General features: G+C 35.8%; 1 protein-coding gene across 2 annotated transcripts; it reads right to left on the bottom strand.

Moving 5' to 3' along the window:
- On the bottom strand, positions 1-26636 carry LOC113228923 (probable cytochrome P450 49a1). 2 transcript variants are annotated; one of them, XM_026462367.1, is made up of 12 exons: positions 26514-26636; positions 25663-25836; positions 9014-9179; positions 7855-7944; positions 7672-7788; positions 6535-6611; positions 6251-6446; positions 5265-5412; positions 3560-3723; positions 3415-3493; positions 2992-3195; positions 892-1526 (listed from the first exon to the last, which is right to left on the bottom strand). In XM_026462367.1, exons 1-12 carry the CDS (start codon positions 26620-26622, stop codon positions 1419-1421), a joined length of 1632 nt encoding a protein of 543 aa, XP_026318152.1. In that variant the 5' UTR covers positions 26623-26636; the 3' UTR covers positions 892-1418. The 2 variants fall into 2 exon arrangements, with proteins under 2 accessions (XP_026318153.1, XP_026318152.1); XM_026462368.1 differs by lacking the exons at positions 892-1526; positions 2992-3195 and adding an exon at positions 1-454 and having other exon boundaries at positions 3473-3493.

Genomic DNA, 26636 nt, shown 5'->3' with positions numbered 1-26636 from the left:
ATTGAGTACGAAAAACTTACCTCAAAATTACTGTAATATAGTCCTGCAAGATTGTTAGTATTTTAACAACAACCCTGTGTAAATCATAAGTACTTGACACTATATTTAATTTAATAACATCTAGAAGTAGTAGTGTCGCATTTACATTATTTATCATTTTAGAAACTAACGAAAAAGTACTTAATATTAACGCCAGTAGAATGAAAACGTAGCAAATACTTAATTAAAACTGTGCAACTTATTAAGTTTTACCCGCGATTTCGAGAGACAACTTCGAGTACTTGCATACAGGTTTTCGTTGTGTCGCCGTCTCTGAGGTCCCGGGCACGATACCCGGGCGGGTCAATGTAGAAAACTAACTTTTCTATTGTTTTTTATTACAAGGAAACAAACAGTCATCAACAGACAGATAATAAACCAAAATTGATACACATACAGACCTGGAGTTCCATTAACAAGAACTAAATTAAAATAATGACCAAAACAACGTCACATGCAACAAAGAATCTTGAAGAATATATAATAGGAAAAAAAACTAAAACATTTTATACTAAGTAATTTTATCACTACATTTGTTCATATCGAGTTCTTAGGTTTACGCGATTGTACCGCATAGGAAATGAAACTATTTTTCCGAATTTAAATCGCGTATATTTGTTTTTTTAAACAAACCGACGTTTCGGGCCCTTTACAGGTCCTTTATAGGTCAATTTAAATCCGGAAAAATAGTTTCATTTACTACATTTGTTGTTACAATAACGTTTCTCATACCCTTATCCTAAAACTTTGTGAAGAAATCCCAAATATGTCAATATGACTTAAATTTTCCTTATAAAAATTATATAATTATCATATAATTATATATATATTGTCTCCAGTCTGGGTGTTTGTGGTACCGTCGTGGTTTCTGATTTCCATGATACAAGTGCTTTAGATACTTATTATGGAATTAGAACATCGTATGTGATGTTGTCTAATTTATTTTATTTATTATTTAATTCGGGATTGTGGGATTTATAGCCCTCGATTTAGGGATGATTACACCAACGTTTTTTGTGGAAGAATAGTGATATTTACGCCCAGTGTGAGACGTAAATGCCCTGCAGCAAGCTTAAGTAGCCTCCGGAAAAAGATTTCATAGAAAAATATTGTACATTTTTTTATGATTTAAATACTATTCTGTTTGGCAATTCGATACATTAAATCCAATTCTAATTACTGTACCAAAGGAGTGTTTCAAATTATTGTTGTCAATTATTTAACAGCCTGTATTTTAAACTAGGTGAGTAAATATAGTTTTTAAACTTTTAATATAATATTTATATTAATTACTTCATTCTTACAAAATTGTTTGCATAGTTATAAAGTTACACGGCCTCTAACTGTGTTGTTTAGCTATTCTATATGGTATTAATATTTTATCGTTCAATAAGTTTCAAACGTATGGGACCGTTTGGAGTGTACATAGGATGAACGTGGTAGTCTAAGGGCTCGTGGTGGTACTCCATTTTGAAAGCCTGCACCATCTGAAAATGAGAATAATTAAAATTTTACTTTGAGTCTGTAGTAGGTACATCTGTTGAATATTCATAAAAAGTGACAAGATAGACAAGTCGCGCGTCTGGTGTTAAGCAACTACTACTTGCAGTGCCACTCAGAGCTTTAAAACGTAAAGATCTTCGGGGCACTACCACTGGGCCAGTCACCATCACATAATATAAGTTAACAAGTCCCATGGGCATGTAATATCACCAGTACCCTCACCCTTCAAAACCGGACCGCAATAATGCTCAGATTACTTAGGTACGGGGGCAGTAGTTCCCTGAACAAACCTTTTTACAAGGAGCTCCACTGCTACCAGAAGCTAAAACACAGCTCTTCTCTCCGCTAATTATTATCAACTAATTTCATTAATTATGGAGTATTTATGGTCTCATACATTCTACGGTATAAGTCTGCGCACGCGACCCATTTTGACCACGTGTCATACTTCAATTTAAACACGTAATGAATATATCGAGTTCTTAAGTTATCGCGATTGTTACACATAGGAAATGAAACTATTCTTCCGGATTTAAATCGCACACCTTCTACACATTCAGTGAAGTTTGACAAACCGCAGGTCCTTGCAAAAGAAGTCCGTTATCTACCCAGGATGCTGCGGGAGACCATTGAAATTAAAAAAGCATCCTTATTTCGTCAGGGAAGATGGTTTCTCCGTACCACAGTTCGGGATCCAGTATTTCCTCTGATTAAAAATCCCAAACAGACATAAGACCGCAGTACTGATTAATATGTTTTAATTTATTCTAATTTCCATTATTAATTAATAATAAATTTAACTTAATAAAAATTCATATTGTTAAAATAAAATAATTTTGTAAATCGTATGTAGCGTATATTGGAATGTGCTTTGTAAAATTAAAATTAAAGTATTTAATTAATAACTTTTGTAAGTATTGTGAACAAATAGGGTGGTTTGCATTAATATTAGACATAACTGGTTGATGACTGTACCACCTCAGTCAACCGTGACCATGGGACCAGTAAAGGGCCCGAAACGTTGGTTTGTTTGAAAAAATAAATATACGCGATTAAAATCTGGAAAAATAGTTTCATTTTCTATGACATTAATACTTTATTTTATGTAGTACATTACCAACTGTCCACCGACACACTACATCAAGGAAAAATTTGTTATCGTAACACCTGTATTTTATACCAATATAGTTTTACCATTTTCTTTGGAAATCTTTCTCTATGGCCCATAGTCTCTATAAAATTCTCTCTCGGAAAGTTGAGATTTTGCAGATGTAGCCTTATTACACCAACAGAGAGCGAATTTCGTACGGCAAAATGTACAGCGCCCCTAGCGATCTCAAGAAAGAAGTAACATTTTATATATATATATATATATATATATATATATATACGCGGTCTCTAACGACAACTGCTCCTTTCAATTCATAGTAGGTACCCAAATATACTAACTTTACATATAACAGTATGCATCTCCAGCTCAGCAAATCGTCTTCCTAAACACATTCTCTTGCCAAAACCAAAAGGAAGTGACGCGAAGGCGTGGTGGCTCTGCAAGGGAGACCTCTGAAGCCATCGCTCGGGACGAAATTCCGACGCGTTCGAGAAGAAATCCTCACTGTTACCCATTACGTAGTGTTGAAAGATAACTTGTGTCTGAAAAAAATTAAATAGCTTTCGAAGAAGAAAAAATCTGCAGGATATAAAATAAACGTTGTCAAGACTATTACGCAATATTCAAATTTAAATTAGCTCGTATTAATATTTGAAAAAGTATAATCTGATCTCATTTTAGGAATATAATTTGAACCTTAATTATTATAATTTCCATGCAATTAATGTATCGTAGTTTAATTATTTCAATTAGATACTTACGCCTTTTGGAATATTATAACCGCAAATAACTGTCTCCTTGGTAAGTTGTCGTCCATTACCAATAACAACAGGGAACATTCTGAAAATAAAATGTAAAGTCATTGTCTAATATGTTATTAGTATTAAACAAAAAAAAACTTATTACCTTAACACTTCTTTAACGCAGGCCTTTAAATAAGGCATCTGGTTGACATCACCAGGTTTCATAGATCTTCCTTGTAAGACTTTGGTAACTTCATTGTATATTTTTTCTTGTACATTAGGACGTAATGAAAGTTGATATAGCGTTGATGCAACAGCATTTGAAGTCTGAAAATAAATTTTCACTTTAGCACAACTGGTAAGCGGAGGAATTGCTCGAACATTTTTGTGAGGCGTTTTGCACTGAATATACACAATTTATAAAAATGCAGTGGTAACCTAGTCGGGATAATGCTTGTCTCGGTAGCCTATTACAACCAGAAATTTTTTTTTTTCAAAATAACGTTTGTTCGAATTTTCACTACACCGAAAACCGAATTATAACGAAACCGTTGTTCTTTCAAGATACGTTAGATGTTTATTGCAAAGACACGATTAGGTTCGGTTAGGTTAGGTTAAGTTAGATTTAAAAGAAAAAACATTTTCCTCTCAAAATTACTTTCGACGTCATGAAAATTCGAGCAAACGTTATTTCTGGAAAATGTCATTTCGGACTACTGATAAGTAACCGCTTGCCTGCTATGTAGGAAGTTCTGGGTTCAATTACTTGCAGGGGGCCTGGACAAACGAACCATGTTCGAATCATGTTAAGGTATATTAAAATACCGCAATGTAACGTTTTTATCAGAGAAGGATGTTCTAATGTGTATTAAAACTTCAACCTGAATTTTAGTAGAAACCCTCCTCTTTAGAGTGTCTGCAGATCAACGGATCGAAAGACTTTTTCCTTCTGTTTGTTTGATCTTAGTGTCCATTTTTGTATCAATAATAATAATAAAAAATATGTGAAAATCGTGGTAGAGAAAATATCGTGATATTCAATCAAATATAGCGACATTCCTTATCAGACTTAAAGTTTCTCACAGGTGGCGCTACGGCAAAATAGTTATTTGTTATGCAAGGCTGCAAAGTTGTTGTTTGACGCGAGCGCTTGTATTGACAACTGGGCAAGCGAAGATTGGAAATCGAGCTTGGAGATTCGCTCATAGTACAAAAATAGAATCCTGAGCGTAGCGAGAGTTTCAAGGCACGAAACGCAAAACAACTTTGCTGCGAGGAAAATGGTAGATGAAAGAAAAACAGTTGAACTATATTTAACAGTCTCCGTGGCCGAACGGTTACTATACTGCCACGCAGAGGTTCCAGTTTCGATTCCCGGGCCGGGATTTGCACGGCCTACATTTATTCCTCTCGTGAATTTGGGTGTAATTTGTGGTTGTCTATGAGTATGTCAGGGTTTCCCTAGTGCGGCGCTACGTTGAGTATTGCGTTATTATTATTATTATTTTATATAACACATAACAAATCGGTTTTAATAAACAAAATTAGTTATCGTTGTCAATTTAATGGCTACAGTAATAAGAATAAATAACAAAATATGGCAACGGATTTATATTACATGAATACTGTATGACAACTTCGCATAATTGAATGTGTCGTTGTGTCGTTTTTTTCATCGACAGATTAAAGTTAGGTGCACCACAGTCCATCGTCAAGGTCGAATTGCAAAAACCTTTTCCACGCTAGCGTGGATAAAACGCTTTTGCGCGCAAGTTTCTAATGAGAAAAAAGCCTTTCCGGGCTAGTGAGGTGAAAAAGCCTTTAACACCCAATAGCAAGTATTCAGATTACTACTCATATTATCTCACCGTGTCAATACCAACGAGGAACATGTCAAGTGCTGCGACAGCCGCGACTCTGGGTCCAGCTGCTACGACTAAATCTTGCAGCAGTGATTTACTTTCGCCGTTGGCTTGACATTCTTCTAGAGCTCTTTCCACGTGACTCAGAGTTATGCTAAAAAGAAAGCATATTTTTAGTTATAATGACAGATTTCTCACAGGTGGCGTTACGGTCAAAGAGCCGTTAAAAACCAATTATAAAGATCTGCAAAAATCACATGTACCTATAGAAAAATTCGGTCTATTGGTTCGGTTTGTAGCTCAGTTAGGAGAGCGCCGGTCACGGTATGGTGAAGGCGCTGGTTCGAGTTCAACCGGATCGCATGAAATTTTTTTTGTGTTCGATCTTTGTATTAATAAATTATAAGAAGCTAGTGCAGTAATTTCCCAAAAAAAATTAAATGTCATGGTACTAAAATATCGTGATATTCAATAAAAATATAACTGCCTCCAAATATAACTGCCGCCATGGCCGAACGGTTACCATGCCGGTCTGCCACTCAGAGGTCCCAGGTTCGATTCCCGGGCCGGGAGAAATATTTGTATGGCCCACATTTATTTCTCTCGTGAGTTTGGGTGTAATTTGTGGTTGTCTATGTGTATGTCCATGGCACCCGCGACACAGGGTTTCTCTAGTGAGAGGCCATGTTGAGTGTGTGCGTTATTATAAAAAAAATAAATAAATAATAATCTTAGTTAATTAATAAAAAATGTATCGCGGGTGCCATGGACATACTCAGATCTTTGTGATTAAATCTTTAATTGCAACTATAAATGAATAGCCGTGTCGCTTAACAACAGGCTCACGACTTGTTCCTCCCGTTACTCGATATTATAAAAAAAATATTTAGCTTAGGCGTAAGTATTATTAGATCTGTACATCAACTATTACGATCATACATACTTCAATATATATTAATCAGCTACAAGCATAGCGTCCTTAAAATTGGTACCTGAGAATATTATCAAGTGCGGCAACATATTGTTTGAACATTGTTGTTGGATACAATCTCCACCAAGGAGCTTTTAATTCAAGCTGTCCAACGCAAAGGAAAAATGTGTTGACAGCGTCTATGAGCCGTTGACTTTCCGATCCTTCTTTTGCTTCGAAGCAGCCTAACCGTGTATCCAGAGCAATAAGCCCGAGAGCTGAAATTTTAAAACAAAATAATTTTCCTAATAAGAATGCATAAAATTTTGCATTGCACTAATATAGGTACATAAGGACACAGCTTACATTCCAATGACCACTTATGTACTTCGTTTAAAAAATCCTCTGGAGTTTCTAAGCATTCGTTCCTTATACTGCGTAATCTGCAAAGAAAACCATTTTAATATATAATAAAATGTTAAAACACATATATCCTCCTAAAACCTAGCAAACTACAATGAGAACAGCGCTAAACGCCCAAAGTACGTTAAAATAAATACTAAATATAATTGCATGCTTCAGGCCTAAGCAAGTATATGTCCTATGTGAGTGCGGGTCGGGCGCGAGCCGGGTTGGGGCCGCAGCAAATCTGTTGCCTCTTTTAAATTAGCCTATAAGAAGTTTTTATTATCAACTCAATTATAATCTCATTACATAAGGTAGTCGTGCATTGCTTGCAAAGTTCTTAAAAAGTGATCAGAGCCAATTTGTACAATGTGTTAACACTAATCACTTCACTTACACTATATATACTCACCTCACTAACACTACATATACTCACCTCACTTACACTACGTATACTCACCTCACTTACACTACATTATAATCACATTTTTGGTATTTATTTCATTTTTATTATTATGTATCTATGTTAGGATTACTTTATGGTTTTGTTTAATATTTTAAGTTTTGATTTATATTTGTAATTAAGTTTTATACCTAATCTTTATATTTCTTTTTTGTTTTATTTTTATCTTACCGCCTGCTTGGACGAGGCGCCATCTTTCTTTTTGTCCATTTATGGCGCCACTGAAAACCAGCGTAATGAGGCGTTCTTCAACGTCTCATTACAAAAAGCTAAGTGGTGGCCGTTTTGGTAACATATACTGTATGATTGTGTTTGTTTTGTATTATTTATTGTAAAATGGTGCCAAATAAATTATTTTTCTTTCTTTCTTTCTTTCTTTCAGCAGGTCTACCCGTCTCGCGCCCGTGTATGTGTCACGCTTTATAGTAATAGAATGTAAAACAATGCGTGTCATGATCATAAGAATAATATTGTCTGGGTGTGAATCACTTCCCACGTTATGTACATTTTGATGCAGCAAGTTACATAAAAAAAGCACGTAAAAGATTATTCAAAATATATACCCGTAATTCGTATTTAATTTACAACATTATATACATATTAGTTATACTTACTAAGTAGGTACCATACTATACCTATTTACAAAACAATCTGCTACTTCGGCAACAGGTACTTGATATTGAGAAGCAGCACCAGCGCTAAGCGCTACTCTGGATACTTTGGTCCTAAAAGCAGCCCACGGGTCGCCGTGCCTGTAATTAAGTAAATAAGTAGTTCATTTGTTTCTTACTTCGAAATAAAATACCTTTTGTACCTACACTGCAATAACTCCGGCACAATTTTCTTCTGCTCCAAAAAAATCCTTTCGTAGAACATGCTTGTAATAATTCAAGGACGGCATGGAGGGTCTGCAAAGGTTAAAACAAAAATATTTCGGTAATGTGCTTGTAAAGTCACATTCTACAGTTTTTATAAATTATAATCGGTTTTATTTATTTTCTTCGGACTGAAGTAATCAGTATTTAGTTTTCGTTTTTAAAACAAAATCTAAATTGAAATTAATTTTAAATGCATCTCAATTGTAATTGTATTAGCTCGTAATGGTCAAAAACCACAATTATTTTAATTGAAGATTTATCTAAAATATTTGCAGCTTAAATCACTGTCTTAAAAGAGTAAATAGTTAGCAGTATCTTCTATATCTGCCTACCGCAGTGGATAACAGATGTGATGTTATGTTTGATGAAAATCCAAAATATGCAAGAATAAAACACACCGCACAAGTTAAATTTATATCTGCCGATTTTCCCGTAATAATACAGTTCATTTTGCTTGGGTCGAGCGACAGAAACAATGGCTTTATTTCAGAATTTATTTTTAACAAACTAAATGAAAACCATTTGAAAAATGTATATCATATACTTATACGTGTTGCATTTAGTTCAGTTGATATAAAACAAAACCTTGGTATACTATGTAAAGTACCCATTGAATACAGCGGTTTTCTTATAGAATTTCGAGGAAGGTTCCCGTTTTTTTTCCATCGTGAAAATTTTTAGAAATCGAATTTCCACACTGTATACTAATTAATCAGTGTATATTCTCAATTTTACTAAAGCGATTGATTCAAGACACTCACTGTTATGCGGAACCAAAGCTATTGGAGGTTGAATTCACTCTTAGGATACTTGTCCCCCTTACTGAAGATTTGGTTCGGAGTAAATAAGTGTAAACAAAAGTATTAAGCAAACTTAACCTCTAACCTGCGATCTGCGATGTATCTTTAATTAATGACATTTTAAAAAACATTTTTATGCCAATTTGATCTTTAAGATATAAGTACAATTCTTAAATATTGAATACAATTTTCAACTATAACTTAGGGCATAGACTGTACTTAATATGTTAAATATCTTCTTGTTTCGTTATATTTGGATATTCGTGTTTAAATTCTAGTTAAAATCTATTAACATTGACCTGTGAGGAGCGGCATCCTCTCCTCGAAACACGCGTTCCACCTCTGCCGCATCAAATACAAACAGCATATCTGGTCGGCCGAGCAGACCCGCCATCTTAACGCATTTTCCATATTGTTCTCGAAGAGATACACACACTTTGTCCACATGTTCTACTGAGTAGTTACCTGTAATAAAAAAGGTATAAATTTCGTAGACAGATTCCCATACTTACTATAAACCGTCTTTGCATTCTACAGTCAACTAAAAAACTTGCTGATCATTGAAAATTAGGATAATTTTAATTCAACATTGAGAAGTATTTTCTAGTCAACATTTCATTATACTTATTTTTATTTGCAATATTTATTTATGATTTTATTGGGAAAGTACTCCTTTAATTTGTTGTCATAACTGAATAAACTCAAAGAAAAATTCCTTCGGTCAGCTGGACTAGAACGGGTGACATTTTAACGCGGGCTGTTGCTCTCCCGATTGGACTGCGGAACTAGTCAGCACCCTTACGAATTCCTCTATGTGCTTACTACAGATTTTTGTATTTGGTTTTAATGGCTTTTTGGCTGCACCTGTGTGAAAGATATTAAAATTCTTTCTTCACTAAGCTAGGTACCTTAATAGCTATTATTTTTATTTATTAGAATTTTAAATATTCTACAATTAAGAATGTATCATCATCCTCCTCTAAAGTACAATAATTAAGACTGCTCTTTTATTCATACGATAATACCAATGCTTCTCGAAATCTCGGCTAAAGACAACGATTCTCCATCCCTTTTTAGCAAAACGATCTTCTAAGTGTTTGGTACGGCGAGGGAATGGCACTACGAGAGTTGTGACGTCACGTACAAATATTCTGTTTCTTTCTTACTACTGAATTCTAAAAGCTTGTACCTATTTTATTTTTGAAAAAAATTCACTTCTGTTTTTACATTTCTTTATATATTTATGTCATTTATTATCAAAAAGAAGCATTTCAATTTCGTTTTCTGTTCGTAAAGTTCGTTCGTAAAAATCCAAGTATAGCAGCAAACCTAGAGACATGAAAACCTGTTAAGTTTCCTGTGCCAGTAAGTGCACGGACTTTACCGCATAAACAAATCAAGGACTCAGCACTAGACACTGGTACATTGCGGCATTCACTAAAACTTAATTTTATAGATACAAGAATAGAGCACACGCCCTTTAGTGTACATTTCGCCTATACAATTTCAAATCTCACTGCTATCCACTGTTTCAAACTAGGAGCGAATAAGGTAACCTCTATTTTCAAAGTGTGCAATGAGCAATGAACAACATAAAAGGTTACCATATCGATGACTGATAACAAAAACAGATAGAGTTTGTTTTGTCTGCATGCATTTTGTATGCAATTACGCACATGCATAAAAGTCAATAACGGTTACGTCTTTGGTGTCCGTGATTAGAAACGTTGACCTTAATTTCACCATAACAAATTAATTTGAAGCGCATTCTAGCGTCACATACTAGAGCTATAGAAAATAGCAAATGTACATAATATGTAAGTATTTGTATGTGCAATAGAGTCTGTGAAAGTGCGAACTTAAATTCGATTTGTGTAGAAAAATTTTCTAAGCTTTCACAGCAGCTCTTCAGGAACCCTTAAATGGGATAACCACGCCATTAACAACAATGGTGTCCATTTGTCTCACCTAAAATTTGCGGATGATCTCGTGCTAGTTGCAGAAAGTTTCGACGATGTCCAAAGGATGCTGGAACAACTCTATGATTCTTCTTTGAGAGTTGGCCTGAGGATGAATATGTCCAAAACAAAGATTATGGCGAACTTCTCCAGTCCCTCAAATGCCACTGTCACGGTGGGAAATGAGAGGCTGGAGGGAGTCGATCAGTACGTCTATCTCGGACATGTTCTATTATTTGGCAAAGAGCATCAGCCTCAGGAGATATCAAAAAGAATCCAGCTGGGATAAGCTGCGTTTGGCAAGTTAGATGACATCCTTAAATCAGATAAGATTCCACAGTATCTGAAGACCCGCTTGTTTAATCAGTGTGTTCTGCCCTCCATGACGTATGGTGCCGAGACATGGACGCTCACGCAGGAGACTGTATACAGGTTGAGAGTTGCACAGAGGGCCATGGAGCGCGCCATGCTCAGCATCAGCCTTGTTCCGACCGAGTTCCGAACATTGAGATCCGACGACGAATGAATGAAGTCCAGGATGCTGGAACTCGGATCATGGAACTCAAATGGTGTTAGGCTGGACACCTAGCAAGGCAAGTTGATGACAGGTGGAGCAAAACATCGATTGATGGCCGAGGATGGGCGAAAGAAGCGTCGGGCACCCAGTTGCAAGGCGGGTCGACGACATAGTACACGTCGCGGGGCGTCAATGAATGCGGCTAGCACGGGATCATGGTGGATGGCACAAACTTCGAGAGGCCTATACCGAGAAGTGGGTGAAATCAGGCTGCAGATAATGATGGATGATGAGAATTTTTTTTCTTCTAAGTCAACCACCGTCTTCAGAGATTATTCTGGTTGTAATTTCGCAATTGGTATAATACATCCATCCAGGTACGCGACTGTACTTGACCTTCAATTATATAGAAGCGTCTTTGAAACCGGCTTGCCAAGATGGTTTTAGAGATACGTAGAGTACCTACTAAGTAACTAAATGCTTAAAGCGTAGCTTGCATTTTCACTTTCCGTTCAACAGGTTTTGGAAAAAGCCTCGAGCAAGAATGACGTCGAAATTCGACACATGGCAAAGATAGTTAAACGGAGAAATGAAATGAGACTTCTTTACAAGTCGACAATTACATAATAAAGAAAAATAACCAACGTAAGTTACAATGTGGTACCAATAGAAGTTTTTGTTAGTATTAAGAGCGAAATATCAGTCATTGAAGGGAGTAATTCAAAAGTAGGCGAGCAGTGCCTCCCTGTGTAACACATCTATGACAATATCGAAAAAGGACCAGAAAGGCCCAAAAAGTTCGTGCAGTTTATATTATTATTTCCACTAGTTAACTTTACATAAAAAAGTGCTTGTTTCCTTTAAACTTTTATGATCATTTAAAAAATAGTATTTTAACGCGCATTTTATGAATAGACGAGAAAGTTTTAAGTTTCTAATTCACGAAAAATACATCGAATTCTAAAAATTTACTATTTTATAAGTTATGTGGTTTTGCATGTCAAATAAAATCGATAATACTTTATTTTATTTTAAAACTACTAATTACAAATGTCGGATATGAAACTATTTCTCATTTCAGCAAAATTACAAGCGATCAGTTTAATTACTTCCGAACAAGACATACATGCCCAAGTTGACCCGCTTTGAGAATTTCGAATTCCGTTGCGTGATAAGATTTCTAACAAAAAACTATGTAGCCTAGTTATATTAATTATTGGCTTTTTTTTTATTTGGTGGTTAGTTTTTAAATTATAATTCTTCATAATCACTGTTGACGTTCAAGTTTATCCCACAATTAAGTAAGATCTTGAATACCAAGTCACTCTCTCTCTGTCGTGACTTAGGTGACACCATACAAGGGAAGTTAACTTTCCTGTGAACTTTCCAATACTCAGAACCAGGTTGAGCTTGGTCTTCGTAGATCGACTTGCTGTTTAAAGATGGATTACATTTCTAAGTACAGAGCTTTAAAAAGACTAAAATGCAATTTGCATCTATAGCTTTTTTTGTTTAATCTGTTAAAGTATTTACTCTGGCAAATATTAGGTTATTCTTTTTTGAAAAGAAAATATATTAATAATATATTAATTTATATTATATACATAATTTTTGTTTTTGTTCTAAAAAAATATTTGACATATATTATAATCCTTAAACTTGCAATGAAAAACAATAATGTTACCCTTTACATAGATTAGTGTATTTATAAAGACTTCAGGTCCAATTTTTTTGCACACAAATTCCGTACTTGCAGTTGAAATAATCGTATCAGCCATGCATTTTGCAAAGCCAGAGACTATTAATCTCCACTTAAGAAAGGCTAGGCGTACGTCACACGATAAAGCCTGTCGCAGTCATGTGACCTGCGACCTTAGCATCGTACTACATAGCATGACTTCAATGGATCCCAAAATAGAGCACCTTGTGAAAGAGTTCGTCCAGGGAAGTACTGCCACTATACCAAATTCTGCGGTAAGCAGTAATGTGACCATTAGTACGTTCAGGTTCAAGTATAAGAGTGCTGGTGAAATTACAGGCACATGGGATTTGTCATATTTATGTCTCAGAGTAACGGGCGAAGTATATATAGATCGCTGGAACTCAGGTGACAATTGGCGCTTCTAAAATATATTTTTAACCAATTAAGAGGATATTATAAAAACTACTGTCAGTGTAAGTTGTACAAAATAAATAAATAAATAAAATATATTTTATGATACTAAATGACGAATTGAACGGACGAACAAGGCATCTGATGATTAGCGACACACCTGTCCCTAATAATTGCTGGGCCACTCAGGGCTTTAAATCTGCCTCTGTGGCCGAACGGTTACCATGCCGCAGACGCAGAGGTCCCAGATTCGATTCCCGAGCCGGGAGAAATGTGTCCATGGCACCCGCGACACAGAATTTCCCTAGTTGAGTGTGTGCGTTAATCACAAAATCTGAGGGACACTGCCACTGCGCCCGTCACCCCGAGACGTAAGTTGACGAGTCCCATATGCTTGCAATTTCACCAGTACCCTTACCATTCAAAACCGGAATGTTTCTGCAGGTCGCTATCTGGAGCCCTTGACCGGAGAAAGCAGTATTAAGTAATAGGTTTACGTGTTAGTTTAAAATGTAATAACAAATGGATTTTATCTATTTTTTCGTTAATGTGAATCTGTAATAATTTATTGTTTATGGTATTGTATTTATAATTTTGTCAATTTTCATATTCTATCCATTTTTGTAATTTACTTAATACTGATAGTTAATTTAGCCTTAAGTCTTACTATTGTGTTTAGGTTGACTGTAAGCAGTATGTAATAAATAAAATAAAAGCAAATCACGTCACTACTTGTTGGCAGAAATAGGTAAGGTGGCAGTACTTGCCTGGACGAACCCCTTCATAAGGAGCTCTACTTGTACAGGTACAGCAACTGTTATGGATAGATATAGACTCTTTGAACCAATGTAGGTGAAGGCCTAGGCTATTGCCACTCTCCGTCTCTTAATTTTGCCACACTCATAAAATATCCATTAAAGGTCAATTATAAAAAAAATCTACTTCAAACGTAAAGCCACAATACCACAAATGCAGCTTTCACATTACCGTTCAAGTTAGAAATTGTGTGTTGCGTATTTGAAGAAATATTACGAAGGTTTTCCGTTCTTAACTTCCTTTCGTTTCGTCCATTCGTATCGATATGTTCATACGCGCCTGTTCTTTTATAGTACTTCTTAGGGGTAACCTATCACAAACTCGCATTTATTTTTTCCGAAATAACGTATGTTCAAATTTTCATTACACTGAAAACCGAATTATAACGAAACCGTTGTTCGTTCAGGATATGTTGGATGTTTATCGCAAAGACACGATTAGGTTCGGTTAAATTAGGTTTAAAACAAAAACGTTTTCCTCTCAAAATTACTTTCGAGGTTATGAAATTTCGAGCCAACGTTATTTCTGCAAAATGTCATTTCGAACTTCTGATAGGTCTCTGTAACTCTTCACAGGATATCCTCTACCAGATTGATATACAGGGACATATTCAAAATACTGACAGAGTCGTAAGACTATATTATAACATTGGTTTTGTATGTGTTTCAATTGTTAAGAGGCAAGACTTTGAATGCGGAGGTTTTGAGTCGGGAGGGCCGTTTCGTTCCCAATGGGTATGAGGGGCGCCGGCGCCGGCCTCAACTGTTGGCGATACCCCGTGGGACAACCAACCTGCTGAACAGGGCACCACAGACGCGACCGAAGAGGACTTTGAACGTTATTGATGGGAAAATTGACCTATTAGCCTGTTCTGTGTGTGAGTTCAATAAAATATCTTTTTTTGGAATGTGTTATGGAATATAATAACAGTTTGTAATGTAACATGGTATAATATAATTTTAGTAAATACAACTTAATTTTGAATGTAATATTAATGTAGTCAATAATGTTGAACACGTGATAATTTTGGCTACACTATTGCATTAGGTTAGTCCTGTAATCATAGTTGCCAGTTACATACTAAGATGTAAAATAAATAAATAAATATTACTTACATTACAAACAACTTTTGTTACCTTTTCATAATTTAGCAAATTTTACACAACACTCTAAATTGTGATAGTAAATCTATATTTGTTAGTAAGAACTACGAAATGTACATCTACAAATTATTTAGATAGTACAACAAAACCTTAAATTTTTTGGCAAGTTTATAAGCTTTTGTAAAATGTCATGGAACATAAGTTGTTGTTTTTCATGTTAGTAATATAGTCCTGAGAAGTTGTTAGTATGTAACAAATAACTATAATAAAGTTTTTCCGTCATGACCATTCCACCTGTAAGAGTGGCAAACTAGGGATGAATGACTGATTGGTCGAGTCGAGAGGTCGGTGTTTTAGTACTCTATCCTGAGATTATTAATTTCAATAATAAAGCTTCTCTCTTAAATACACTGCCGTAGGAAAATAATTTTACATTGCTGTGTTGCGGTTTCGAAGGGTAAGGACGCATTTATTCGACACAAATTTCATCGCGATCACCCCGCGCGGCCGCCACGCGAGAGCGGAGTCCGCGTCGCCGCCGCGCAGCTACCGCGTGCGTCTAACTGTCATGGCTAAATACGCTTATTCATTCAGCTTTTAGTATTTACTTCATTGTGCTGCCCGGATACATAGGCAAGACTGGCTTGAATTTGGTCTACGCGGCGGCCGGGCGGCGACCGCGCGGTTGTATTATTCTGAGGAATTTAAATGTTGTTGCCTAGAAAATACAATTCAGAATCGCCATTAATGCACATGAAGGCGTGGTAACTGGGAAGTCGCCGCGCGTCGGCAGCACGAAATCTTTCGCCTCGTGTAACTGGGCGCTAATGGTGCTGCGCTGGTGAAATTACAAGCACAAGGGATTTGTCAGTCTCGGGGTGACAGGCGTAGTGGCAGTGCCCCCACAAATCTTTGCGATTAAAGACCTGTTTGGCACAAGCGTGTCGCTAGGCGCACGTCACGTGTCGCTAGGCGCACGTCACGTGTCGCTAGGCGCAAGTCACGTGTCGCTAGGCGCACGTCACCTGTCGCTAGGCGCAAGTCACGTGTCGCTAGGCGCACGTCATGTTCATCCTGTCACTTGGTATCATAAAAACAAATATGGCGGTATTCAAGGCTCTGTAACTTCGATTCTACTAAATACAAGTCACCTATACGCCTTTTGGGGACGCTTTTCAACTGAATTCAAGGACTACAATCTATGTGTATAATTTTCTTGAAATTTAGGATTTATTCTGCCTACATCGATGTCAGCTTATTAACTCAAATTAAAACAATATAAATAAATATAAATAACACAATACGTTACATTATTAATTGACTTCAATTTTTTTTTTGAATGCTATTATTTTTGTTAACCACTAACAAAAGTTGTCAGTGTCCCAGTGATGATTGTACCCAGTATCAAGGAAGCAGCTAGAGAGTTGACATAATGTAGTATCACACAGGTATCTTATGAAACATGTTTCTAATTAAACAACTTGATGTAGAAACCAGGTTTTAAAGGTGGTTTACCTCCTTTACAGGCACTGCGCACTCGTATCTAGTTACTGGTTTATTTAGAAAAGCGGAATAGGTGGTCTGTCAACATTCCTGCATCTATTCTTGATCTTAGACCAAAATTATAATTTAAGATTTATTTCGGCACATATTGAAGGTTTAAAATATTAGAAGTTTAAAAAAAACGACCTCAAAAGTTCGTGGAATTCTAGATCTATTCAACTCAACTCAACTCAACAACTCAAGTGAACTGCCTCCGTAGCCGAACGGATACCATGCCGGACTGCCACGTAGAGGTCCCAGGTTCGATTCCCGGGGCCGAGAGAAATAGTTGTATGGCCTACAATTATTTCTCTCGTGAGTTTGGGTGTAATTTGTGGTTGTCTATGTGTGTGTCCATGGCACCCGCGACACAGGGTTTCCCTAGTGCGGGGCTATGTTGAGTGTGTGCGTTATTTATTTATTATTTATTTCCCAAGTTTTATTGGAATCGGTTACCGAAAAGGGCGTGAAACCGAATTTATCCCCTAGTTTGCCACCCTTAGAGGTGGCATATATTTTTCAAATTTTAATGGGACCAATACTGAAGCATTCTCTTTCCAACAAAAAAATTAAATCATCTAAATCGCTACACAAATGCCAGAGTAATCGCATAACATACGTTAAAAAAACGAAATTACAAACGAATTGAGAACCTCCTCATTTTTTGAAGTCGGTTAAAACCTTAACTGTAGATATTATAGCTAACTAACTACCTCCGCGGCCGAACTCTCTCGTGCGTGGCTGTTCTGCCACGCAGAGATCCTGGTTTCGAATCTCGGGCCGGGAAAAATATTTGTATGGCCTACATATATTTCCCTCTTGAATTTGTATCAAATTTATGATTATCAATATCTATGTCCATCGCAACTACGATACGGAGCTTCCCTAATATAAGGCTATAAGTCTAAAAATTAGCTCTTTTATACAAGTATAGATTATCTTAACAATATTTATTTAAGCATATTAAAATGGGTTGGGTTAACTGGTATTCTTTTTAATGTTACCTTAATTTTACCAACCATAATTATATAAAAATCTAAAACATATAATTACATTAATTATATGTTTTAGAATGGAATGCACGGAAAACATACTATATTGTTAATCACGCGTGAAAAACGACCCACATAATTATATAATACAAAATACTTAACCTCAAAAGCAACGCGAGGGCGGCTACACTTTACGTGTCATTGTTAAATCCATAGATATAGAAAAGTTAAATCTTGTCTCAGATAATGAATGCGTTGATCTTGAAAGTGTGGCGTGCTTTACGTTTTGTGGTTTGTACTCTATGGGCACTTCCTTTATTTTTAGTTTCTCTTTGCCCTCGCACTGTCGAAGCTTAATGTCATGTAATCATAGTTAAGCTACACAAAAAAATTCATGATGTGCTCTGCATACCATAAACAACAAATAGTAGAGCACATTTCCTGGAATCTGGTTTTTCTTTCAACACATAGAAAACAACCAATCTGCAAACGCAATCGCCATTATAATGGATTTTACTACAAAGTTTGACATCGTTTGTCATTATAACTGAGAAGAAATAGAACAACAATATACTCTAAAAGTGCATCAATGTCTTAACTATGGAAACCAATATTTTCTTCCATCCTCTAAGGTCAATATAACCTTACGTAGTGGGCATAAAATGCCAAATCTAGTTTTTTAATTTACTTTTTTACTGACCTATGTAAACTCAAACAGCCAGTAGTACGTTCGGTTTTAGTTCCATGCCTTTTCCACATAGACGGTGGCGTCATATTATTTTCCCGCATTAATACGTTTGTATATCTATGGACAATTTTAGAACAGCGACGTAGCACTTAAATCGAAGAAAAGACGTTTTGGTTGCATTTTGTTGTATCTGTGTCAAAAATACCACGAAAACTTCAGACTTTTGATTCGTGGCTTGAAAAGTAAAGTTTTCACATCAAGACTAAAATCTAATATAAACCTTCGGAGTAATAGACACCCTTGCTAAAGCTTACATTGGCTCGTTTTAGTCCCTCGATAAAAAAATACAATTTCATGTAAAATAAAAATTGGCCAACCGCTTTCCTTTTCAAATGTTTGTCCTTCATGTTAGTATACAAGTATGTATAGACAGCAAAACCTTTGACGACCTGTGTAGTGGTTCGCATACCGGTTTTCATGGTGTCTTTGAGATCCCAGGTTCGATCTCGGGCCGGGTAAATGTAGAAACACTTTTCGATATATTATTTCGGGTCTGGGAGTTTGATACCATCGTAGTTTAATTTGTTGTAATATAAATGTGATTGAAATAAAGATATCTAAATTATTTTTCACAACCATGTGCGCGTAATTTAAAATAGGAATCTATTCTATTAATTTCGTTGTAATAATAATTCGATCTTTGTATTAATAATCAGAACAAACTAGTGAATTTCAAATCTGCGCATTTGCGCACTACATCCGATTCCTATTTGTTCCTAATCCTAGACGATACAAATCTAGAAAACTCGTACCCATTTCGGATGTCGTTTGTGCACTAAATCTGATTCGTATCCAAGAAAATACGAATATCACTTGTACACCTAGAGATAAAATGATCAGTGACATTTCGGACCGTCCTTTCTCGGATTCGGAACTGATACGAATTGGACGTAGAGCGCAAACGCTCTTAGAGTAAAGGAACTACTTTATACTGCCCAAGGACTATTATAAGGAATATTCAAACACGATAAACGTCCTACGTAAACAAAGAATTTTGTTTTATTAAAAGACAGAAGTGCCGACATAAAGTGAGCAATAAAAATACACGGGCAGTGCGACATTACTTAAGGCGCCATTATTGTAATTTTTGTGACTTATAAATGCGTTGGCGACGCATATAAAGTTCCATCATAACGTAATTCGTTCTTTGTTTAGATATTTTGGTCAAGGTCGCAATTTTAAATCGTGACGAGTCTTCTTTTGGTTCTGGAGTACTGTTGCGTGGTATATGATGTTGTAAATAGTAATTCAGTACAAGCAGTACATTACTTTATGAGTGTCATTTAATACCAACTATTTAAGTACCCCGCGACGTTTCTCTTCTTCAATTGGTGGATATAGAAACTTAACTTCATGTAAAAATGCGTCTCCAAATTTTTATTCAAGTTCAAAAGAAAATAAAGCGGTTCTCAATTCGACTTTTTTGGTGTGTATGATACGCAATTACTCCGACATTTGTGAACCAATTCCTTTTTTTTGAAATTGGAGTACCGCAGTGTAGTGGTCCTCATTCGAATTTGAACAAAATATCGTCAGGGATAGTGCAAAACTGCGTATGTAGCATCGGTCACAGGCGCGTATCTGCACTAAACCAAATTTTACAGGAGACGGATTTAACGTTATTACTTTGTTATTTCAATGGCTACAACTTTCATTTTTGCACAGTAAGTATTAATTTATGTTACCTAACAATAGATTTCCGTATATCATCCTAATTTAGTTGCCACGACATATACGGATTTGATTTGATCACTAAAGTTACGCGTAATTGCACCATCCCCGACGATATTCCATTCACCCACTTTCCGTTAACCGACTTCAATAAAACTTGCAAATAAATGTAATTTCACAAACTTTTGAGGCCGGTTTTTTTATAAAAATTATTTATAGCAAAGTTTCTTGGAAGAAATTGCTACCTATCAACGAACCAGTCCGTTGAACATTAACTTGATATACGTCTAATTTAAGTTATAATTATTAATACAAAGATCGAAGAGAAAAGTTCATTCGATCTGGTTAGATTAGAATTCTAACCATAGATTCGAACCAGCGCCTTCACCATACCCAGCAGACGAATTTTACGAATTATTCTATCTGCTTATTAAAGATCTTTGTTCTTAGTTTTTAACGACTTTTTGCAGTAGCGCCGTTTGTAAAAATCTATGAAAGCTTTGCTTCACTCAGGCAACAGGTTCACTCAATTCAAGTGTACAGAAATATAAGTTTAAGCATGACAATTGAGACTTTTAGATTCAACTCTATATCGCTTATGATAAGAACGACTCAAAGTCCTAAGTGTAAAGCTTCATAAGCCTAGACAAAAGTGAGTTATGCATACAAAATATAGTGGCCATTTCCGACTTGTAAAAAGGCAATGCATTTGCATTAAAAACTTTAATCTTCAGATCACCTACTACTATTTGTGTAAGACATCGTAACAACAATTTGTCAGAGTGACGCGAGGACAAGGACATTTCTAAAAAAATCATAAAGTGTGCTTGGGACTGTAACGTTGCTTGCATCATAGACAAAGACCCATTATCTACCAATGCAGTCCGTATATCTAAAATGTTAAGGTTAGCTTTTGATTGCAATAGCGAACTGATGAGACAAAAGATTTTAATATCATACAGTACTTTCGTAAAACTCGATTTATTCCAATTTTTTTTACTTTAAATAATAATCCTATACACATATAGGTAAGGTGTATATTAACAACGTAAAGGTTACTGCCAGACCTTTTACACCAGCCTACGGTTTCGTTCGCAAATAGTCGAGTTTTTGTTGCTGCTGCGATTCTGGTCCTGTAGTCTCGTTCTTCGTCCAACATCTGTCCGAAACAATTACTGTTAAGTAATTAATCTTCTTACACTTACTTAATTGTTTACACAGTTTGTAAACAAATTAAAAGACGCATGATGACGATGATGATGATGATAATGATGGTGATAATGATAATAAAATCTTTACTTCTTAAAAATATGGTTTCTTAAACAATAGTGGCCAGAGCCTTCTTTTAAGCATAGCCTGTGTGAGGAGGCACCGCTCTTTATTCGCTACACGTATTAAATTACCTAAGCCAACTAGTCATTCAAAACACATTTCTCATTACATAGTTCAAGACTACAAAAATATTAAAATTATTTTGTTTGAGCGTGTGTGTGTGTGTGTCAACTCTCTCAACTTCTTCATATATTTTCCTCGCAATCCATTTCGATATAATCTTTTTACACTCGAAATACTATTTGCTGTAGATTTTAAATTCCTTATTCAAATATGTTGGCCGCACGTTTGTCGTATTGCCTATCTGCAAATACAGTGGATGCGAATGAAGATTCATACTTGACGTTATCTTTTAATTTGGTCGAGTATCAATTACATAAATGACTATAATAGTTTCGGACAGAGAACGAGAGTAGACACCGTGTAGCGCATCGCAAATGTTCACCGATGCACATTCGGGTTTGCCGATTATTATCATCACAAGTTACAGCTTTATTACCACTGCAAAACTTTTTGTTATTATTCCTATAGCCGAATCTAGTGCTTAGTGTGTGTGTGCTAATAACAACAAAAATGATTCGACTTCAGTGAATGTCGTTGTCGGAAAAACGCGTGTGACAATGGTAACACTGCAAGAAACCAAGATTAGGGTTGATCTTGACAACGGAAGATGATAGACAGCTATGTATGTTCATAAAGCCGTCAACCGTCGCTCTACACAGTCAACACATGATTTTTTTTTATAATATCGACACCAGGCGTTTTGGAGTGGCGCTATATAAAAATTAAGTACAATACGATTTGTTTTTGCTTTGAGGCTTGACATTGAAACTTTCAAAAAATAATCATCGTCAATTTATAACCTTTATAGCAGATTACCAGGCGCACTTGTTCGGCCCTGCACTTAGTATTATAAAAAAAACACGAAATCTCTTACAATGATAAAAATACTTATAACTACTACATTCAACAAAAACCAAAGCGTCATTTATTGGTCGCATTCTTAAATTTTTGCTACCAAATTATTTTGTTTATTTATATGGACAATAAAACAAGAGAACAATCAAATGACACTGGTAAGTGTAAAATATTGTATTACAAAGTTCTATACCAAGCCCTGTACTTTCGTTCTCCGTCCGACATTCGTCCGAAAAAATTACGTCCCATAAGTATCGGTTCCGAATCCGAAAAATGACGGTCCGAAATGTCACAGGGATCATTTTATCTCTAGATGTATAAGCGATATTTGTATTTTCTCGGATTCGAATCGGCTTAATGCACAAGCGACATCCGAAACGTCTGAGTTTTACTTTTATATTACTTACGCGCTTACTGTCAAGTAAGTAATACTCGACCAAATTTAAAAACGCATGATGCGAATGAAGCTTCGTACTGTCTTCGCATGGTCTTTTAAATGGGTATTACATATTTGACAGTAATTGTTTCGGGTTGTATTCCTACTTATGTTGACATTATCATTGCAAAGTAACTAGAAAAATCTACCGTTCATAATTTGCTAATAATTCACTTATTTATTTAATTTTTTTTTTATGATAACGGGACAAACAAGCCGTTCGTCTGGTGGTAAGCGACACGCCTGTCCATAGCAGTGGCAGTTCCACTCAGAACTTTAAATCGCAAAGATCCGAAGTGCTCTACCACTGCACCAGTCTCCCTGAGACATAAGATATAAATATGGGATAACAAGAAAAAATCATATCTTAATAAGAAACCTGTAACTAGTAAATAGTAATTTAGTTTTAAACATATTAGTGATCTGCAAATTGATTCAGATTCAGATTCATTTATTTCTCAATTATTACATTACAGTATAAATTGCACTACATGTCAAAGTATAAGAAATTGTATTGAGATTGTCAGACAAAAATGAAAATTATAAAAAAAATGCACAATAGTTAGAAAATTAACAATTCATTAAATAATATTGTTATCATTAAATTACACATCAAACATTTTTTTTCTCCATCAAGGATTGTCATAAGTTGATAACAAATATACAAGAGTATGTCAATTCGGTAAAAATTAGAATAAAACAGAAAATACTCAATATCATTACAATTTTAGGTCCATAAATTCATTTACAAAGTATAAAGGAATTTTGAAGAAAAGGTCTTTCAGCCGGCGTCTAAATGTTTCGTTAGATGGTTCAAGTCTGAGAGTAGCGGGTAAACGCTCTTAGTAAATAGTAAATATGTTTTGAAATTAAAAATTCTAGATAATGAAGTCAGGTCAACTTCAGGTCACATTTTGTCACATCATTATTTTTCATAGAGCAAACAAATCAAAATAGAAACATATATAGGAAATATATTAACAGCCCGTAGTCGTGCATGATGCGTGCAGTACAAAAATTCCTTCCGTTCACTTTTTACTGGTGCAACTTAACTGCAATAAGTATGCAACTATGAGGTTGTTAACCTATGTCGGTAAGTAAGAACGATATCTATATGTGTAATATTAAAATAATTTACTTAGTGAGTAAAGGTTTTAACTTAGGTTCAAAAGGTAATTTTCTCAAAACAAATGAAACTATTTTTCCTGATTTAAATCGCGTATATTTGTTTTTTCAAACAAACCAACGTTTGAAGTCCTTTACAGGTCTTATAGTCACGGTTACTTGAGTCAATCGTCTGTTAATCTGTGTTTCACCGCAGGTGCAATCTGTATATTCACCTGGTTTCGTCATAGTGAAATGATTTCAAAACTTTGAAATCATTTAACTATGACGAATTAGATGTTTTTTTCAACAATGGGTAAGTCAAAGATTACGCGCACACGCAAAAATAATGTTTTTCGGAATGCATTGTTTAGTTTTGCTGTTTATTTGTTTTATGTTGTTTGGTTGTTTAATAAAAGCTCTTTTGTTACCTATTGTTAGCATTGAAATCGTTGGAAGTATGGAATTACTGTTTTGTAATGTATTCTATGTATGTATATAGGGATCCAACATCGCAAACAATAAACGTAAATCATCCTAATTTTTTGTTCGGTTGAAAAAGGGCTCATCCAAAGAATTTAAGAATAAATATGCAATGAAAACTAAAAAAATAAGGTTACCGAACGAAACCGGATTCATCCCCTAGTTTACCACTCTTAGAGGCAGAATATTTTCTTCAAATTTAAATGCGACCAATACCCTCTTTCCAATAAAAAATAATCATCAAAATCGGTTCACAAATATTGAGTAATAGCGTAACATACATACATAAAAAATACAGTCAAAATGAACCACCACCATTTTTGAAGTGGGTTAAAAATTCTAAAATATTTGCAATATAATAATGTGCCAAACAACTAAGTACACCAATACACAAATTATCAGTAATAGAGCAACAAAACTAAGAGAGTACTAACCAGAAATTTTGTTTCGAAATTGGTCTCACCGGAAATAGCAGTAGAGCTCCTTGTGAAAGAGTTCGTCCAGGGAAGTACAGCCACCTTATCTTATATTTCTACCGCCAAGCAGTAATGTCATTACTATGCTCCTGTTTTGAAGGGTAAGGGTGCTGGTGAAATTAGAGGCACATGGGACTTGTCAAGTTATGTCTCAGGGCGCAGTGGCTTTGCTGCAAAGATCTGAATCTTTGCGATTCAAAGAGCTGAGTGGCATTGCAACTGTTATGGACAGGCATGTTGCTCACCATCAGGCGCACGTGTTGTTCGTCCCGTCACTTGATACAATAAAAAAATATAATAAAATTCAACACCTCGTCATCTAACGCACCTGTTTGCTAACCACTGAGCCTGTGATAGGTAGGCAATGTATTTTTTTTTACAGTCACTAGGATTTATATCGATACGATATGATTTATAAGTCGTCACAAGTACTAAAATTTACACGCCGCCATTTTTTAATCAACGCAACATCACGTCACTTCGTCATCGATATTTCTATTAAGATTGACATTGAACAAGAGCATTGCTCTTGAATTGAGAAATTAATAATTACATTCACTAAATAATTACATAAGTGTTATAATAGCTAATTAAAACCCTGATTTGTTGAGATATTACGGATACGATTTATATACAATGTTGACGGAGAAAGTTATTTACACTGTGTGATTTAAAATTTCGATATCTATCGTGTGATGGCGCTACGATATAATAAATTGCAAAATCATTAATTGCTTACCGATAAAAGGAGCAAATCTCCAAGTATTGCCCAGTAAAGGCAACGGCTTAGGCCCAGGAACTTCATCCCAGGACTTGACGCCAGAGACTCTTTCGAAGATCGCGGTGTCCAGAGCCGCGTGAGTGGAACGGGAGCGCTGTCCATGGACTGGGCAAGACTGTCGTGAGGACTTTCCTGAGTGAGAAGAGTTTAATGTATTTAAAGCTCCTTGTGGAAGAGTTCGTCCAGGGCAGTCTGCCATATTACCTATTTCTGCCGCCACGCAGTAGTGTTAGCATTACTGTTGAAGGGTAAAGGTCCTGGTGAAATTACTGGCACACGGGACTTATCAACTTATGTCTCAGGGTGACAGGTGCAGTGGTAGTGCCCCTCAGATCTTTGCGATTTAAAGCACTGAGTGGCCCTGCAAGTGTCATGGACAGTGTAGCGTGTAGCTTACGATCAGGGGGTCTACTCGTTCTCAGTCTGACGTCATTTGACAGTTATTTTTTCGGACGGATGTCGGACGGAGGATGAGAGTAGACCCCCAGACGCACGACTTGTTCGTCCCGTCACATGATATATATATACATAATAAAAGATTTTATAAAATTGTAAATCTTAAAATTGTAAAATGCCTTCTGCCTATTATGATCGTTAAAATCAATATATAATACAGAACGTACAAGTTTTTATTCGATTTCATAGTAATTAAAATACACAGTGTCACTATTAAATGTATTGCACGATCCCTAAATCTGCTTTAACGATGTCTGAAGATTCAATTCTGTAACATGACGGTTCCGACACATATGTTATATGTACAGACAAAGGTTTCAAACTTATAACTCTTTTTGCATCATTTTTAGTACCCTTATCCAATCCAGTTTCAGCGGCCTGTGGTATCGAGGTAGTAGTGGCGACGCGCCGAACTTGGAGAGTTTGCAAAGGCCATTTGGCCACGCTGATGCGGCTCCTCATCGCAACTGGTGGTC

Source organism: Hyposmocoma kahamanoa, unplaced genomic scaffold (assembly GCF_003589595.1).
Source record: "Hyposmocoma kahamanoa isolate Upper Pololo Valley unplaced genomic scaffold, ASM358959v1 262, whole genome shotgun sequence".
Lineage (NCBI taxonomy): Eukaryota > Metazoa > Arthropoda > Insecta > Lepidoptera > Cosmopterigidae > Hyposmocoma > Hyposmocoma kahamanoa.
The sequence above is the reverse complement of the archived record's forward strand: the minus strand, read 5'-3'. Positions and strand labels throughout refer to the sequence as shown.

Excerpts from the sequence above, each read along its gene's own strand:
- LOC113228923 (XM_026462367.1), bottom strand. The coding sequence starts at position 26,622 with ATGAGGAGCCGCATCAGCGTGGCCAAATGGCCTTTGCAAACTCTCCAA. Across the intron at positions 7,789-7,854 it reads TGTGCCGGAGTTATTGCAGT|GCACGGCGACCCGTGGGCTG; the intron begins GTAGGTACAAAA and ends ACTTAATTACAG. Across the intron at positions 3,196-3,414 it reads GTTATAATATTCCAAAAGGC|ACACAAGTTATCTTTCAACA; the intron begins GTAAGTATCTAA and ends AATTTTTTTCAG.